At 43.1% G+C, this 18,885-nt stretch overlaps 1 protein-coding gene and 1 long non-coding RNA gene across 10 annotated transcripts in view; one reads left to right on the forward strand and one right to left on the reverse strand.

The window, feature by feature from the left end:
* Window positions 1-18,885, forward strand: part of phldb1b (pleckstrin homology-like domain, family B, member 1b) — a 116,795-nt gene that overhangs the window by 14,554 nt on the left and 83,356 nt on the right. For 7 of the 9 annotated variants that reach the window (XM_037119278.1, XM_037119296.1, XM_037119305.1 and 4 more), the window contains exons 1-2: window positions 14,610-14,660; window positions 15,692-15,793. In XM_037119278.1, coding sequence (XP_036975173.1) covers window positions 14,625-14,660; window positions 15,692-15,793 — 138 coding nt within the window. In that variant the 5' untranslated portion in view covers window positions 14,610-14,624. Of the gene's footprint in view, window positions 1-14,609; window positions 14,661-15,691; window positions 15,794-18,885 lie in introns of those variants that run through there. The other 2 variants (XM_037119288.1, XM_037119269.1) reach the window with 2 other exon arrangements.
* On the reverse strand, window positions 3,009-5,037 carry LOC119031151. Its single transcript, XR_005078538.1, has 3 exons — window positions 4,702-5,037; window positions 3,996-4,326; window positions 3,009-3,588 (listed from the first exon to the last, which is right to left on the reverse strand). It is a non-coding gene; the product is annotated as an uncharacterized LOC119031151 (long non-coding RNA).

The raw sequence follows: 18,885 nt of genomic DNA on the forward strand, positions 1-18,885 counted from the left end.
CAATTTGTTATTCGCACACACACAGCTGTACAATCTGCTCTCTGCTGCTTCTCCAACAGCTGCAACATGTACAGCTCACACTCACATGCATAAACAGGCAGCCAATCAGAATGCATGTCATCCGCAGACGGGGATATGACCTCTGCAGATTCCTCTCCCTTTCTTTTTTCCTCCCCCATAATTTCCTCCCTTCATTGTCTTTGTCTTTTATGTGCAGCGTGCCTTCAGGCCAGCGATTCATCCCAAAACAAAGGCACGATCGTTCTCAGACTGCTCATCTCGCTTCACTTCGCCTCGCTCACCTCGCACGCTCTGATACTCACCCCGACAACACGCACCGTCTGACACATTGTCGCCCTGTAATGTGACGATTTACAGCTAACCAACTGTAGGGGACATGCTGCAGTCGCACACACACTCGCGTGCAAACACATGCACACAACAACACACACACACAACAGTGTTTTCCCTGAGGAGTTGCCATGGAGACAAAGGATTTGGCAGAGGCAGCAGTCTGGTAAAGGATGATCTCATGGTGTTTTGGCTGAGGCTCCTCCTTCACCTGGCCCATTTGTGCCCGCACACACACACACACACACACACACACACACACACACACACACACACACACTGGCTGTCTGTCTGGGTTTATGGATTGAAGATTTGTGAGCACGCTGATGCACAATAACATTAACCGATGTCGAATTTCAACGATGCGTGCAGAGGGAAAAATAGCGAGGTACACCCAGGAAAAAAGAAAATATGAATCGTGTGTTAAAATATGTGAAGAACAAACAAGAAATGGAATACAACTGTAACAGTGCACACTGGGTGAAGGCAGCAAGATCTATTGAAACAAAATAACAAGAAAATATGCTGTGAAATAGAATATATAGAACAAAAAAACAATCAGAATTAAGAAAAAACACAACAGGAGCAGATGCAGTGAACACAGACATCACATTAACAGACACAGTGTGCTGAATACACACATTGTGTGTGTCCACTGGTGATATTATACGTGTTTTCCACAGATTGACCTGTAAGGAAAGTACAGTCAGTGTTTCCAGAAGCTGTTGAATGTTGTGAGGGTGTAATGAGTCTGAATGACGGGACAATACAAAGACACACAGAGGCCTGTTTGGCTCTCCGTGAGCATGTCTGCTGTTTGGATCAGTTTCCATGACTCAAAGGGATATCCCACGCTGCCTCTAGTTATCCCCTCCTCTCCCCTTTATTCCCCTTCCTTCCCCTGTCTCCACCTCCTCCACCGTCACTCCCTTCTTCCTAGTTTACCACCAACAATGTTCATTTCTACATGCGACTAAGCTGGCTGGATTTTCGGTCTTGAAGGATGGACTTTAGTGCCTGTTCTTGAATCAGGTGACGGTTGTGGCGGAGAGGATCACTCTGAGGAGCAGGGTGAGTGACACTGTCACTGTACTGCATGTGCATGTAGAGGATGGTTTGTGTGTCATGTTGGAGTTAAAGCTCCACCTTCAGGCCGCAGGTAGCGGAGATCTGATGTGATTTATTTTCATTTATGCCATATTCATTATTGACTAGATCAACACTGTAGTTGTTCATTGTAAACCTCTGACCTGGACTGATTCTAATGCACAGGAGCAGACAAGACCATGTTCTTTGTATCGAGAGCTGCAGTGGAGGAATTCAATGTCTCAAGGACAGTAATATATTTAGTTTCTGATCTGACTCATTACAGTTATGTAACATTCACCTTTCATGATTAAAACACTTCTCACTTTCCTTGAAGCTGCTCTAACATTTCTATATCAGCATGGTCTCAAATGACTGGAAAATGTGAGAGAGGTCCCTCATGGTGAGGAAGCTGCAGAGAGTCATTACTCAGCTCTAGTTAGTGTAAACACCCAGTTTACCCACTGCTTTCAAATGAAACGTGAGGTTTGCCATCACTTTGGACAGGTTGGACACTTATGGTTAACACAAGTTGATACTTAAAGAACTGAATTGTGAGCAACTCCCAGAATGACATAAATGACCATTCACAAAACAGCATGCCTGTTGCAGCATACCAGCAACAGGTGCAGTTGTTGGTTTAGCTGAGCGACCGCCCCGTCCTCCTCACTGTTCCTACTATAGATAGAGAATTTTAGTGTCTTTCAGCTTCTTGTTTTAGTTCTACACATCAAAACTTCTCTGTCTTTGTTACGTCCCATCGTCTTATCTGCTTCCATCAGCTTCGTTTCCAGCAGCTGCAGGCAGCTGTTTTCAGCAATAAGCTGCGATCAACCTGCTGCACTCTCTCTGCTCAGCATCAAACAGCAGACACACATTCTTAGCTGCTAGCTGGTGAACAGTTAGAAGCTAAAAATGCACTCTGGAGTTGGAGGATCCCAAATCAAAGCTAAATGAGCTGGACACACGCACAGTGTTTTTCCTTATCTGCTTGTTGCAATCATCGGCCATTCAGGTGGTTGCCGGTTTGGTTACACTAGCTAATGTAGCTAACCTTAGTGCGGTGCAGTATGCTGGGCACAGAAATCTTTTACATGTTTTTTTCCACAAACAGGAAACTATCAAGACTGTTGATGCTGATGAAACACAGATACCAGATGAGACTAACAGCGTTACAGTATTGGCTAACACACCATGTTCACGTTAAGAGCTGGAGCAATTCTATCTTAAAATAATGACCTGGCAACCAGAATACTGTTTTGAAGGAGCAGAGAGACTTTTATTCTGCATCTTTCTACAAGCTCTGTAGATGTTTTATTTTTAACAGATGATTTTTGGACATAAAACAGTCTCCAGTGTGACTTTTGAGATATTGATTATTTTACTTGACAAAGCCATTGCAATCCTCGTCCATGTGCGAGCTTCATCCAGACGTTTAAACCTGGTCACGTGGTCGTGATCTGGTGGCTCTGTTGCCATGGAGATGGACCTGAGACATAAGAGCTGAGCTGTTGTCACTGACAGACATCAAATCAACATCAACTTCATTTGTCAATACAACCTGTGTGATGTAATGAATAGCTCCAGACTATTTCATTGGTTGTCACATCATAGAATATCATAGATGATAGATGGTAGCACTAAGGTCAAGCCTACAGTAAGAAAAGTAAAAGACATGTTGGAACTGAAATATGTGAGGACCACTGATGTTAAACCTACTGATTGATGAGAGCCCAGTAATGGCCCCCCCATATATCTCATACCCATACACACATGACCCTGTTGTGGTCACACAGTGTGTGTGTGAGTGTTTGAACCTCAGTGTGGGTCCTATAGTCCAGTATGCAGCAGCGGGCCAGCAGTGTTCCCACTCCTCCTCCAGAGGATTACTACTGTTGAAAGAGCCTCTTTGTCCCCGCAAGGCTGGAATGCCTGTCCAGCTCCACGTCTTTGGGAAACACTGAGCCAAAAGTCAACGGAACCACTGAGCAATGGAATACCACATTCCCAGTCACCCACTCCCACTGGTTTGCTCAAGGTGGAAGTCATGCTGCATGGAACCTCTTTATGGAGGCTGGGAGACAAAATCAGCCAGAGCAGGTTCTGGTGGCTGGTCCACTGATAACTGGGAAACTCGTCTTGTTTCCATATCTGTCATGGCAAAGTTAAGAAACACAGATGTAATATCAAGCATGGTGTCTGAGGGAACAGTTTTACTAGCTAACATGTTGTTTACACATGCAGCAGACATGGAGCAAATCTAACGTTCATTTGGGAGTGCCAGAGATAAACCAGCTGCCCTGAAACAGTGAAAGTGTCTAAAAAAAAAAAAAAATATATCTATATATGAATATATAAATATAAATATATATAAATAAATATATATATATATATATATATATATATATATATATATATATATACATATATAACAATGATTAGTACAGCTTTAAAGAAAATGAGAATCCAGTCATTATTCATTCAACCTTTATTTAAATCTGTAAAAATCATTGAGTGAATTGTTCCTTTAAGTCTTGTATAAAAGTAAAAAATCTCACTGTTTTTGAGACAGCTTCCATATAATCACACTTGTCTTGGATGAAAATCAGTTGGCCTTCCAGTTTGAACAGGTTGGTTGGAGGCTGCTCTGCTGTCAGTCCAGTCACCAACTTTTTGGAGCCAAGCACACATTCATGCAAGGGTTCATACTTCATCTCCTCTGATAGTATGCAGTAACATGTTGTGACTGAGCTGGTCCTGTTTCTCATCACCTTCATTATTATCAGCACATCATTAGTCCTGGCTCTGGGTAGCTTGCTGGCAGGACGGCACGCTCACCCTCAGTGTTAGTGTTGGACTCGAGCTGTGTTTCAGTCCTTTCTGTAGAACCTTGAACACAGCGGACCCAAACCAACACATAAGTAATGGCTCTCAAAAGTTGGTAACTTGCTTTGTCACAAAAGACAGCGGTTTGTTTTCAGTCTGCCATACTCACAGCTCACAGGGCATTACTGTTAGTTATTCAAAAGATGGATTTTCAGTAGAGTAGACCTTTCTCAGCTTACTAGCAGCAACACAGCGAGTGGAAATATTGAGCTAATGCAATATAGCTGCAATCTCACTGAGCAGGCGGGCAGCTGTGAATCAGGTGTTGCATAAGTGAATGTACCAAACAGAGGTGTGCTTTAGGGAAAGTAAAAAAAAAAAAAAAAGTGATATTTTACAACTGTTTCCACTCCTGATTCAAGAGAAACACTGACTCACCTCTGCCTGCAGCTGCAGCTCCGTGCCTGAGTCAGTGACCAGTCTGCAGTGTTGGATAACAGTGGTTTGGATAGCGACACCAAGTATTCTTTCACAGTGACTTTGAGGTCTAATTTCAACTGTCAGTGGAGACAATAATCTGATAATGACAGGCTCCCTGATCCTCAGAAGTGCTGCGCTGCAGTTTCACATATCTCTGCTGGCAGTGATTTCGCAGCTCTGATGACAACATGCAGTCGGCCGGGTGTTCGCGTCCTGTTATTTGCTCTGTGTGCCTCGGTGTTTGTGCTCCAACCTGCACTCATCTGAGGAAAGTCTCCTGAGGATCACGTTACATCTCAGCCCTGTTAACAGCCACACATTCTTACTGTCAGACAGTGAGACTAAAGGTGAGAGGTATATTCATTCACTTTCCTCACCTAGTTGGTCCCCGTTTTGTCCCCAGCAGTGTTTCTGTAACCTCTCATACCCTACCAGGCAAGTGTGTGCAGTATGTTTTTATGTGTGTTCAGGCGCCGGGCAGATGGTGTGTTTAGCTGCCGGCTGATAGTGGCATCTCTCCAATGCTTAGCGCTCGATGCCAGAATAATGATTCTGTGTTTACTCATGCTATCAGGCTACGAGGGATACACTGGTGTCTCACTGGGCATAGATTTGCATTTTAATGTGTGGTGCTTAGGCTTAGTCTTAACCGTGGAAAAATACAATAATAGAGGTAATCATTCAGAGCAAGATGCATGTCTTCATTCGAAGCGATGAATGACCTCTCCGTGGTGGGAAGCACTAAACGAGGAGTCATATCGAGCCTTTCAACCCCGGAGCATCGTTGTGTTTTGCTCACTTTTGATGTCGGCGCATAATTCATTGATTGCACACGACCATGCTGACAGACTGGTGCGTCGGTGCGCGTTCAAACCAAATCTCATTTAAAGACAGCATGTCCCCAAATAAATCCTTTCCCGCACCAAATATTTGGCCTATGAATAGATGGCCGCCAAGGAGCTTTTCCCACGAGATTAAGCTTGCCTAACGCTACTGAGCCCATTCATAAAAGCACCGAAACACCAGCTGGTACCCCTGCTTCAAACCCAGCTGTGCCCGCTAAATGTTCTATCCGAGGAAGCGTCAGGTGAAAGCTAAACTGCTGTATATATGTTGTGTACTGGCATTATGCTAAATGTTTCCAACATTGTTCAAACCAGAGAAATCCACACGTTTACCCAAGGTGACACTGTGTTTCATTAGGAGGCCTGTTGCTACTTGTGAGTTTGCAAAGTTGTCAATTCAACTTAAATGAAGGTGAAATAATTTTTAAAACATGACCTCACCTGTGAACAATTGAGCCTGAGTCACAGACAAATTTTCATCGGAAGTGGCTGTTGTAATGTTCCAGCTGTCAAACAGAGAATTCAGCTTGACGACTGGAACGTCAGTGTTTATTTGTGTTACTCTTACAGTGTCTATCTGCCCCAAACCGTCAGACTGCTTTGCAGTACACTAGCTACATGCTAATGAGTAATAAGTAATGAAACCCTCCAGCTCCAGTCAGCAGTCAACATTACAGAACATAAACACCCGACAGTGGAGGTCACATCCACAGACCACTGCTGCAGTCAGGTTGACAAACAGGAGTGAACATAAATCCCCTTTTTAATTTCAGTTACTAAGTAATCTCTGAGCTCTCCTCCCATCGATAAACAGCTGCAGATCAGAGCAGAATCTGATGTGACCTCAGGTGTTTATTCCTCCAGAAGGTCTGGATCTGCAGGGACTCTCTAGCTCCACTCTCTGCCCCTCAGCAAACATCTTTATCTTTTTAAATAGAGAGCCCCCTAGCTTGCAGAGGTTACATATAGTTTGTTTCAACAACTATTTGTCATTTTGTGTGGCCTTTTTGCAGTTGTTCTGGTGGATATGTTGACATACAGGTTCACACCCAGCAGACATGGAGCAACATAAGACCCCTGATGAATATAAATCCAATAAATACTCTCCTCTCAGCTCTCTTTTGGTCTCCATGAACTGTCTGCCGTCTGCTCCACTGTAGGTACAACGTCAGTTCATTGTCATTTTCTAAAACAAAGCTATGTTTGAGTCTTTCGTGCATGTATATATATACATATATACATACATATATGTATACGTTGGTTTAATCCTAACAAAAACAAACGATAACTTATGGTTTTAAGGGGTTATCATTGGGTAAGCTAATCAGCTGTTAGTTATAGCTTCATATGTGAGAGGTAGCTTATGATCTTCTCATCTAACCATCAGAAATAAAACAAATAATACTTTAAAACATACTGACACAATGGTTAAAGATCAGCTGCAGTAGTTGAACATGCCTCAACAGACACACGTTCATAGGACATAAATATGTAATACATCACGCTAGTGTCAAACCGATAACAGTATTTTGTGATGATAATTAAGTAAGTATGGTACTGATCATCAGCTGCAGGTCAGTTCTCTCTACAGGACCAGTCACACCACTTGTTGTAATCTGACCTCAGAGAGTGAAAATAAAAGTTAGAAGTGTGTGCAGACGCTGTAATAACATCAGCAGTGTTCATAGTCGATGTCAGTGTCGTCCCACAGTGGAAGCTAACCCTGACCTTGGCCTGTGTCACTAACAGGAAATGGTCCCTGGCTCGGCTGGCTGTACAGGAAGTCTACATATAGTGACACTCAGACTGGCGGGATGAAGCCTCTCTGTTTGTCATCTTCTTCCTCTATCTGTCACACACTTCCTCCTGTTGCTCCTGAACTCTTTTGCTGTCATTCTTTGAGTGTGGGAGTGTCTGCCTGTGAGTACAAATGTAATGCTTGGAGCACTGCAACATTTTTGCAGATATGAAAAATAAATAAATAAATAAAAAAATTCTAATATGCATTTTGTCACCCTAAACTGTGCTTTACTCTCTTATTCTGATGGGAATATTGACATTAAACAATCTCAATCTGATACAAGTAAGACACTATATAATATTCTGATTTTATTTGATGGATATGCATCAAGATAAGTTGTCACTAAGGCGAAATTTACTGCTCTTGTTTTTGTAGCAGTTGTTTCTTGAATCCAAGACACCACAACCAAGCACGCCACCAACCAGAGCCGCTCAGGATCAGCCAGTGCAGCTTGTAGCATGAAGGCCATGTTGAGGTTTTGATACCACCACTGGAGTGAAGAGCACTGATGCCCTTGCAGTCTGCCAATTTTCATGCGGTTGAAAATAGTGGAGAAAAAGCTGAAGGACGAGATTTGTCGTGCTCAGACTTTGGATTTCCTGTGTCCTCCACCAAACAGTAACTGCTGCAGAGTGCCTGAGTGCTTCCAACACGTTAAAGGTCCAAATTTAAAGCTTTAAAGGTCAGAACGCCTTCCTTCCCGTTTTTCCTTTTGAACAAGTCGTAAATTACTTTCCCTCACCTCCCCCGTCTGGATTCACCTCTAAAATATTCCATGAAATTCCAGAAATTCCAAGACTAGTGCAAAGAATGCGAGGTCGTCTGTGGTCCAGCGCGATGAGCCATCAGTCATCCAGACAGACTTTGATGTTGGACGGGAAACCTCCTCTGGAATCTCTGCTGTCAGTGAAATACGTTTCAGTCACCAATGTCACTTCTCCCTCTCGTTTCATAAGCCGGCCTGGTCGGTGAACATGAGCTCATGTTGAGCTGTGTGCAGTCTGGTGATGTCACCCGACATGTCGTAGTGGATGAGGCGCCGCTGTTACTAATAATGGTAAAGGAGAAGTTCACCCAAAAATGAAAAGAGATGTTCCAGCTGTTTTTATCTTGTCATTGTTATGATGTCGTATCCAAATCCATTACCTCATCTTTTCCCAGCAGTTCGCAGCACTCTGCTGAGTCTTGTTAATTCGGCTGCCATTTATCAGAGAATTTTACAGCTGGAACACTTGGCTTTGTGTATTGCAGCATCAACATCAACATTGCAGACATCTTACTTCTTTGTACATTTATACACAGCAGCGGTCGGCATGTTGTCGTGCCTGAAAATGAGCGTATAGCGAGTCCGCCCTTCCTCCCACGGCACATATTTACTGCATTTCTGTGGTTTGTTTCTAAAAACAGAAGGTGTCATTTGGCTTTGGCTGCCACCATCACACAAAAACAAGTGGAGACTGCCTGAAATGGATGAAACGTATCTTCGACTGTCAGTTTCCAGAGCAGGGGACGCTTTAATGCCGAACATGTCGACCGGAGAAACCCGACATTTGTCCCTGACAGGAGAGAGAGAGAATGCAGCCGGAGACATGTAGAGGCTGTGGAAATGATAAGGGCAGACTTGAGAACACTTGATTCCTAATGAAGTGAGATAGAGAGCCGGAGAGAGAAGGAGGGATGGGGAGAGAGACGTCCCTGGAGAGGGAGGATCATCCAGCTGGATTCATTATCAGGCCTGAGGACAGCAGAGCAGAGCTGTGTGGTGGCAGCTGGCTGGACAAGATAGACCCAAGACAGAAAGCATCAGCTCCTCCTTCTGCCCCGTCCCCCTCCTCCGCCACCCTGCTGCCTCCTCTCCGTCCTTCCTTCGTCTGCCGTCAGCCCGACTGTGGCAATAATGGCTTCCTGAGAACAGAGCCATTATGGAGTTATTAGAAACGCTTGTGCCTCTTGACAAGTCAAAGTGACTGCCATGAAAAAGGACTACCAGCTCATTTCCTCTTGTCTTGTACTTGTTTTTTATGTTCCCATGGTTCATTGAGGGTTATTTTTGTTTCAGCATGCTATGTGTTATGAAGCTATAGAAAGACATAAGCCCCGCCCCTTCTGGTGGACCCCATGGGACTTTATTTCAGAAAACTTTGTCTGGTAGTGAATGAACAGAGACATGATTTATTGATCATGTTTGCGTTGTGTCATGAATCATGCTAAACGATGTTTGTCAGTTCAAAAAATAAATTTCAAGGTCAATAAAGTCTCAGTTCATTGTAATTAAAGGAAAATCTCATTCAGTTTTGTGTTAAGGCGCTCAGTGAGTTACATCGTCTCACTCAACACGTCACCAACGCCAACATGGCCGCCAAATGGTCTCAGAGTGTGAAATTAAAAAGTGAATAATCACAATATTTCTGCTCATATTGACAGCAGTTATGTGAAAGGAGAGCTGGTCAGTCCTGTTAGCAGCTAACATACAGGAGCAGCTCTACAAGGTTTAAGTTATGGGTTTTGGTGGTGTTCAAGGAGATGACTTCACTAACAAGACTGTTGGCTGTATAGTCTTTATAATGACACATTTTCACAGTCTGATATTTCATTAGTTTGATGACAAACTGAGACTTTCTGAAGTTGAAAAAGTATATTTAAACTGAGAAAAACATCATATATGTGATTTATGGAACAACTCAAACAGGATAGAACATGCATTTGTCTCTTTTCATTCAAACATGCAAGGTTTTCCTGACGTAAGGACCCAGGGGGAAACTGGAAGGAGCGTGAATTCGGCTCTCCTGTTGTGAATATTGATTAGCATTTACAGTAGCCAATGGCGCTGAATGTGCCTAGTGCGCAGTCTGCCGACTCTGGCCTGACTGGACGCTTCCAGTAAACAGGTGGACTTTGACAGAACAACACATTAAAGGATCTGTCCATCAGTAAACTCCATAAATCACCTTGGTACTGTTGATCTGGAAGTGTTCATTGGGACACTGACTGTGAGCAGCTGTTAGCTGTGACAGTAACTAAAGTAGCTAAAGCAGTCTGTCGGGTCAGAGCAATCAGAGGACAAGTAGTGATCCGGTTTTACCTGCAAAATGACTCTTTTTCTGCCATTGTTGGGCTTGATAGCAGCCTATATAGAGAACAAGAAGATCAAGGCGTGTCATAAAAACACATAAAAGACCATTTTGACTTCATGGGAACTTAATTCATTTTGCAATGTCCAGTTTTAGCCCATTATAGCTATTTTAGCAACAATGGAAAAACAAGAGGATATTTCATTAGGCCACTTAACACACACACACACACACACACACACACACACACACACACACACACACACTTTGACCTGATCTGTGAGCTACGTTAGCATCCACAGCTATTGAGCTGACTGTGCCCTCACTTTAGGGCACATCAAGGACCAAAGCTCAGAGCATGGTGTGGATCTTGGTGTCACATCATGGAAACATACAGACAGTTATAACGCGACAGGCTCCAGTGCTCTGTGTTTCTGAAACAGAGCAAGGGGATAAAGACTAGACAGTTATTTGTCTTTACACGTGGTGGTGTGTACTTTACTTTTATTTGCACACAGACTCACGTCCGGCGGACCTCCATAAAGCAGCCAGGTGTGTCTACAGGGAGGTTTGTGACACACCTGCAGAGCCTCAGCGCCTCCTTCACGTCCGTTCATTTAATCCTCATCTGTTTGCCGTGCTTCTGCTTTTTTCTGCCAAGATCAGAGCATGTCTCATCGACGCCGCGTCTCACCTGTGGCTACAGACCGCATCTATTCTCAGCGCCAAATCCTTTCGACACATGACCAGACCTGCACGCAGGTCTTTGTAGCGTAAGGTCACAACTTTGCTCCTAAACAGTGACTTCTGACCTTTAAGAAAGAGGGGCTATGGGCTTTGGTTCTAAACAGTCATAATAAAGTAACTGTTGGGGGAAAGAATTTATAAAATCAAAAATGAAGGCGTATAGCTGGAAATCTTCAGACAACAAGAAACTAATATGATTATGTTATTATATAGAGCATGCTATGTATCGATTTTTACAAAAAGTGAATGTAGTTTATTGTAAAAATATATGAATTTGGATAAATGAGTCACTGAAGACAATAAAAACAATTTTGGCCCTATATTTAAAGCTTCTGAGCAATATGCAAACATATATGACATGTTAGTCTGACATTAGAAGAATGGTGGATGCATGCTCTCCTCAGAAGAGTATGACATGACCCGTCCTTTTGTTTTCACATTCCTGATTATCGGCACATTCCCTGATATGGCCCCTGGCCTGTTTACACTGTCCAGAAGGAGCGAGTGCTGGATGGGTGAGAAGCTAGACAGCAGTCCAGACCTCCTCTAGACAGACCCACTGACTCACTTCACTCACCAGAACCTCCCTTTTTCTCTTCGTCCCCCCTTTTCTACTGTAAAGCCGCAATGTTGTAAAACCTCACTGTTGTAAAGCACAGACTGGATTTAATGAGGCTATACTGTGTAGCATATGTTACCGCTGACTGGTTGCCATAGAGGTGGAATCATTCCCCCTTGGTAAACCAACTTCACTCTCCCTTTAGCATCATTTTACAAGTATTTGCCCCTTAAGCAGCAGGAGTCAAGGGTGAAGATGTCCATAGCTGGTTTGTCTTCAGTGTCTCTAAACCACTGGACTGGATGATGTGAGTTGATATCGGTGACCCCCGCCGAGCTTTAAATTAGAGCTACTGTCAGGTCAGAGACCCTCGTCGATCCACACGCTCTCTCTCTGCAGCTGGCTTAGATGTGTTGGGTATATGTAGCTCCGCGGAGGATTAGCCTTTCTCATGTTGGACGCTCCGTGAGCTTTTTGCCTATCGCCATCATCAAGACAGATGTCTCATTAGCATACAAGATGTCTGATACTAAACAAACCTTGAATTAGGCTCACTCAGTCCGGCTCACTCCAAGGCCTTTACAGTGATTTTTTTTATCCTTTATCTACCTAATCTACTACCTGATGCAAATATGGCAGTGCAGAAACTTTTTCTGAATTCAATTGAATATGACTGTCTACAGCTGCATGGAGGCTCATTTCATCCCGATTCTTCCCCTCTTCCTGTCATCTATATTATTCATCCCATCTCATTTTTTATTCTCCATCTAGTTGGCAGGCTGTCAGCCTTCCCTCCCTGCTTCTACAGTTTTGCATTCCAACTAAATGGTGAACCTCCCTCCCTCTCTCGCTTTCATAACGCTATCAAAAAAAACAAAACAAAACAAAAAAAACAAAAAAAAAAGATTCCCTCATGTGTGAGGAGAGATCCATGCCTGCCCTACAGAACACAATGCCAGCCTTTCTGTCCTGGCATGAGAGGGACAGAGGGAGGGACAGAGAGGAAGAAAAAGAGAGATTGGGAGTTCTTTGTGTGTCCAGTGAGAGTTTCTGGATCTGAAGAAAGAAAAGCTGCTGATGTCCTCCCCCAGTCTGACACAAGTGGGCTTTGATGTGGTGGGAACAAACACACACACACGCACACACACACACACGCGCACACACACACACACACACACACACACACACACACACACACACTCAGAGACATATAGGACTTTAGCTTCACTTCACAAAGAACTCAAACTGTTGGGTAACAGACTCAGCTTCAACCTCCCATTTAGAGAATTACACCAATTTGGTCTATGCTGACTGTACTAAAATATCTAAAAACAACAAAGGTTTCCTCAAGGTAACGTTGGTGCGTTTCACTTGGTTACCTGTCGCTATACCTTCAGGGGAGAGTCAGAGAGTGAGGAGGGAGGTCAGGGAACGAGACTGAACCTGATGTGAGGAACACGTTAAACGTAACCTCGAGTCTCAACAGATTGATTTGTTCTATCACCAGTGATGGTTGATTACTTACTTAAGTTTGACCACGGGATTATTGTTTATATTCAAGTGTTTGTTTGGTCCGGATCACTTTACTGCACATTAGCTGTAAGTTAGTCAGCAACAGCACGTACCGAGGGGGCCTGTGTGTCTGTTTGAATTTAGGTCAACTTGATTGAGAGTCCATCAGAGCCTCTGGATCCCTCTGTTCTTTTTTTTCCCTCTCCTCTCTGCAACATTACGTTCATGAAGTAAAGCACATTTCCCCTCTACCTCCACTTTGCAGTCAACGGTACAGAACATAAAGGTTGATAAACAAGAGTGAACATAAATCCCCTTTTTAATCCCAAAAGTTACAAAGCACTCTCTGAGCTCTCCTCCCGTCAGTAAAGGGCTCTGGGTCAGAGCAGAATCTGATGAGCCTCCAGGTGTTTACTCCTCCAGAGCTGGAGGCTCTGAGCAGCTCCACCTCCGGCCGCCCTGCGTCACTTCATGCACAACACTCAGCAAACGTCTTTTGTTTCATGAGGACTGAGAGGCGAGTAGCAGACGTGACATACTGTGCGTTCAAGTGTGTTTTGGGTTTCAGTTAAAGTGAATTGAAGCACAGCACTGTAACACCAGCTGATTCCACCAGCATTAATACAGTTGTTCACACACACAAAGAGGACGATTTGGTTTTTAGAGTCATTTTTGGTGACTTGTTATCTTTATTTCAGCTTTTTGTAACTTCAGCTGCCTGCGTCCATCCAGGAGCACTTATATTCTTATTTATGATTGGTTGGCAAAAACCTTTCTTTGTTTTTTTTGTTGTTTTTTTTGTTGCATCTATCCATCCATGGTTTATGCAGCAGCGACCTTTTAATGATTATACTGTATATTACTGTATTATACTGTATAATCTATCCATCTGTGATTTATTTCTTCTTCAATATGGCCACCTCGTTATTTCTGACCATTTTTTGTCAGTCATCACTCTCTCTTCCTCCCTTCCTCTTTGCGTGTCCTCCTTTGATCACTACTTACACACTAACACACACACGCTCACACACACACACACACACACACAGATGCACACGTCTCTCTGTTATGTGGGACTTTGGCGCTGCCAGTCAGGAATGTAGGTCTTAGTTTAGTGGAGCAAGCAGCAACAGGTCCACCTCCTGAGCAGGAGTTTGTGGAGGATACTGCACCGGTAGCTTGCGACAAAAGGACTGAGATCAAGACAAAGACACAAATCTGTGTTGCATGGACAGACGCGGCGTTGAAGAAACTGTGTTGAATTCACTCGGCAGTCTCAGAGGTGTCCTGCTCAATCAGGCTCACACTGATAGGATTGAGTCAGTAGCCCGGAGCAGCTCTTTGCTATGGAGGCTGTGCATTTGCTGGACAACTGGAGAAAGGTAATTCATACATGTAGAGACAACCAAGGTGAAATTTCACATGGGAAACATTGTATTGCATTGAGTCCTGAGGGGATGCAGTGTGTAGTTGGCTGGATTGTTACCTCTTCTGGCTCAGTGAAGAGTTTCTTGTTGAACTGAACATTATTTCTATTTTCTGGCTGTTTTGTGATTTACTTCCCTGCGGCTGACGCTGCTGAATATCATTTCACGGGTCTGCCAGAAGAGCAAATATGATGATACTGCATTAGTGTTTTGTTATCCTGCAGGCACAGTACATCTGAACCATATTTTTTCCATCCCTGCTGCACAACATTTTAGGCATGCAAATGACTCCGGGTACACTCTGTGATTGCTATAATGATGTGTTTTCTAATTTTTCCTGTGTGGTTTCCGGTGCTTCCTCACAGCCACAAGCTTCTCACAGTTCACATAATGACCGTTTTCTCACATTTGTGTGCTTATACTCAGTCTGGACACTTCACACGTGTACCAATATAGATATGGAATATATTAATAGCCGTGTGTTCAGTGCTGACTTGCTGGAAATACCCAAAAATGACTGAGTAAGAGGAGAGGAATTTGGGCACAGCGTGTGTGTGTGTGTGTGTGTGTGTGTGTTTGTGTGTGTTTTCATAGTCACCAAAGAGGCTTAGGTCGCTGATTTCCAGTTAATGTGTCAACTACCAAGAGATTTAAATGTGCGTGTGTGCTACTTCCTCAGAGTGTGTTGCTAAATGCCGTCTACCATCTGTTGTGTGTGTGTGTGTGTGTGTCAGCGTGTGTGTGTTTGACGACAGCGTGAATCACACCTTTACACATTAGCATGTAGGCAGAGTGGGGGGTGGGGAATCCCCCTAAATATGGTGTAATTTTCTTATGTCGTTGTGAAAAAAGAAGATCACACACTGACATGTAAGAACGCACAAAGACACACGCAAGGTTCTGACCGTGGCTGAGATGAGGTCACACTTGACGACACTCGTTACTCATTCTGCGGCTCACATGGATGTTGTCATTTCCTCCCACAGGATCTCCATGTGTCGCAGGGAGCTGTGGACAGCTCAGTGGACATGGACCGTCTGAACAGGAACATGCCGGAGTGTGGACGCCAAACCCGCCAGGTGTTACAGGTGAGTGTGGGTAGTTTGGGGGATTTTTTATTTTTTTTTGCGGGGGGGGGGGATGAGACAGAAAGACAGAGCCAGAGGCCTCATTGTTCTCGACTTGGCAACCATCAGAGAAAAACATAGTCATGTGTTTTGGATGTGTCAATCCGGCTGCATGTTTCCAGTGTGGACACATTCTCGTACAAACAGTAAGAGCTCTCATCTTTTCATCACTGTGTCCATTGATGTTAAATGTCACCACACTGGCTGCTCTGGCAGAGTTTTAGCTCTTAAACGCTCTGCAGATGATAAAGATGGAGTTGAGGGCCCAGCTGAGTGAAGAGGCAGCAGGTCGGGTCAGGCCACACAGCTGGGACACGTCCTGACAGCATATGTCAGTGTGTTGTAGGGCAGGAATCTTCAGCCAGAGTCAGTAATTAGACAGAGCCGGAGATTGGTTGTCTGTGTTTCCCACCTGCTGGGTCTGAGAGGAGGGTTGCGTGTGTATGTGTGTCATACTCATGTTATGGGAACCCATTTTTCTTATGGGGACAAAACACAGATTCAGGTTAATGTTAGGATTAGGAGTGCAGTGGTTAATAAGGAGGCCAAGTAATGTAATGCAGAATGTAATTCCCCAAAAGCAATTGTAACACAGCTGTGTGTGTGTGTGTGTGTGTGTGTGTGTGTGTGTGTGTGTGTGTGTGTGTGTGTGTGTGCGTGTGTGTTCTACTTTTTCCTGTGAACGTATTGGTGCGAGAAATGGAATATAAAACACGATGATATTAATCTTTAATGATTCCTGTAGGGAAACTGGGACGATGCAGCAGATACTGCACAGAAAACAGGAATATAAATATGAAAACACGCAAACTGGAGGTTTTTGAATGAAGTTTGAAAGAGTTAGATTGTAAAAATGTAATGTATTAACTTCTCCTTGAACAGTTCTTACAAAAAAAAAATTAGGATATATGTTTCAGAAAAAAATCAGTAGGCATAACCTTAAATAAATCTGTTAAACCAGATTGTTAGATTTTCTAGTAGTATGTGTGTGTGTATGCAAGCACAATATATAAAAAGTACAATATATGTGTATATTTTTGCATTTTTATGTGACGCTCCTGCTTTATATTTAAAAAGACTTATTCTTTTTTTTTGTTTTTACACTCAAACAAAACCTGATGTTCATCCATCATCAGTTGTTATTACATAAATTATTGATAATGTTAATGTTATTGTTAATGTTTAATTCCTGCCCAGACCTTATAAATTCATGTCAATGGACATAAATTAATCTAAATGTAAAATTTAAATGCAGAAAGCAGACATGCACAATAGATATAGCAAAAACAGATTTGGATACAGAGTGTACAAAATGTGCATCACCACATCAAATACAATACGTCCAACGTACAGACTTAAAGTATTGAACTTACATGCAGATTGGGACCAGCATCACATCACACTGCACTGCATGTATCTGTATGTGCAGACAGACAGACAGAGGAGCAGGCTGTTGCTGGCTGCACCACATGGGAGCAGCAGCACACAGCATACGAGCCAGTATGAATCCTGCAGCGGCACCTCCCCTCTCCTCCCATCATTCCCAGTAAGCCTCCCAGTCAGTCTCTATCTCAGCAATCCTCTTAGGCTTGACCCCACTCCACCAACGGCACCACCACAATCAGTTAATCCTATTAGGACACACACGGCTAGCTAACCAGCCGAGAGGCTGAGTCAATGATCGCGCACAGGTTGGAAACAAGTAATGTAAGGGCTGAAAAGTGGGACAAAAAGACAGAATCACAGCTGGTTTTTAAAATGCAAATCTATGCCAGTGAGTGACTCCACAGCCATCAGAGTTCATTTAACACTTCAGCTGGCACAGAGCTCTATCAGCACTGGTGAACAAACAGTTCTTCATTCACTGTCTGTCACTGCTAAATAAACGAAAAATCATCTGCTGTGATGTGAAACTAATGAGTTAAAGACCACACCTCACTGTCACTGACATATAAGTTGATAAAATAAAAAATATAATTAAATCATCAAACAACATTGCAAAGTTACGGTTTCAACACTACAGGGGGTCACTGGATAACCAGACTGAACCATGAGATGGATGTATTTATACATTTAGATTTATTTCTAAACAGCTAAGCAGGGAAGACATTTACTGTCAATTCTATATGATCCATTCATCTGGAGCCTGAAAACAAATTTTAAAATTAAGCATTAAAACTCTATAATAACAATGATTAATAAATTGTTGATTCGTAGTTGATTAAACTTAAACTGTTAACAAACAATGAAATGTTTTTTAAGCAATTTATTAATCAGCTGTAAAGGTTTATCAACATCAGATTCATCTTTATGACATCCAAACACATGTTAATAGGTGAACTACACAGTACTTATTATTCATTAACAAATATAAACAGTTCATGATAATTAACTATATACTTATAATAATAATCAGTTGAACTCTAGCTGTTTACTGAATGTTTCTAAAAAGATTTTATTGTTTGTTAACAGTCAAGTAACTATTAACTAATTGTTGATGGTTATTATAAAGTGTTACTCCTATCACTTTGTTGTTTAACGAATGGGACCACACGTGAGATTTATGTTTCTCCCTCCGTCAGTTGGACGGGAACGTCTGTGTAAATGTGGTTCTGATTAGCCCAAATCATTTTCTTCCCTCGGAATAATGGATGTGACTCAACAGTCATTTCATGACATCAGACCCCAGGAGGAGGAACGGCAGATACAAGGAAGAAAACAGAAGACACTCTGCTGTATTTTCCCCTCACCTCTACACCGGCAGTGATTTAACAACAAGAGGACGATTAAAAAGCACATTTGTCTTACGGGGGCATCGCTGAGCTGAAAAAAGTGCTCATCACAAGTTAGCTCATCGAGCGCCCTCCAGGAGCTTCATGTTTCTTAATTGCAGAGTGCTGTTGCTATGGCGACATCCCTTCCCCCCCTTGCTGAGCCCGGAGAGCACACGGCGATGCTTTAGGCAGAGCTGCGAGGGGGAGAGGGGGGAGACGACACACACACATGCAGACACACACACACTCACACACACACATAGCCAGAGCAGCCAGCGA

Source organism: Acanthopagrus latus, chromosome 2, assembly GCF_904848185.1.
Source record: "Acanthopagrus latus isolate v.2019 chromosome 2, fAcaLat1.1, whole genome shotgun sequence".
NCBI classification, from domain to species: Eukaryota; Metazoa; Chordata; class Actinopteri; order Spariformes; family Sparidae; genus Acanthopagrus; species Acanthopagrus latus.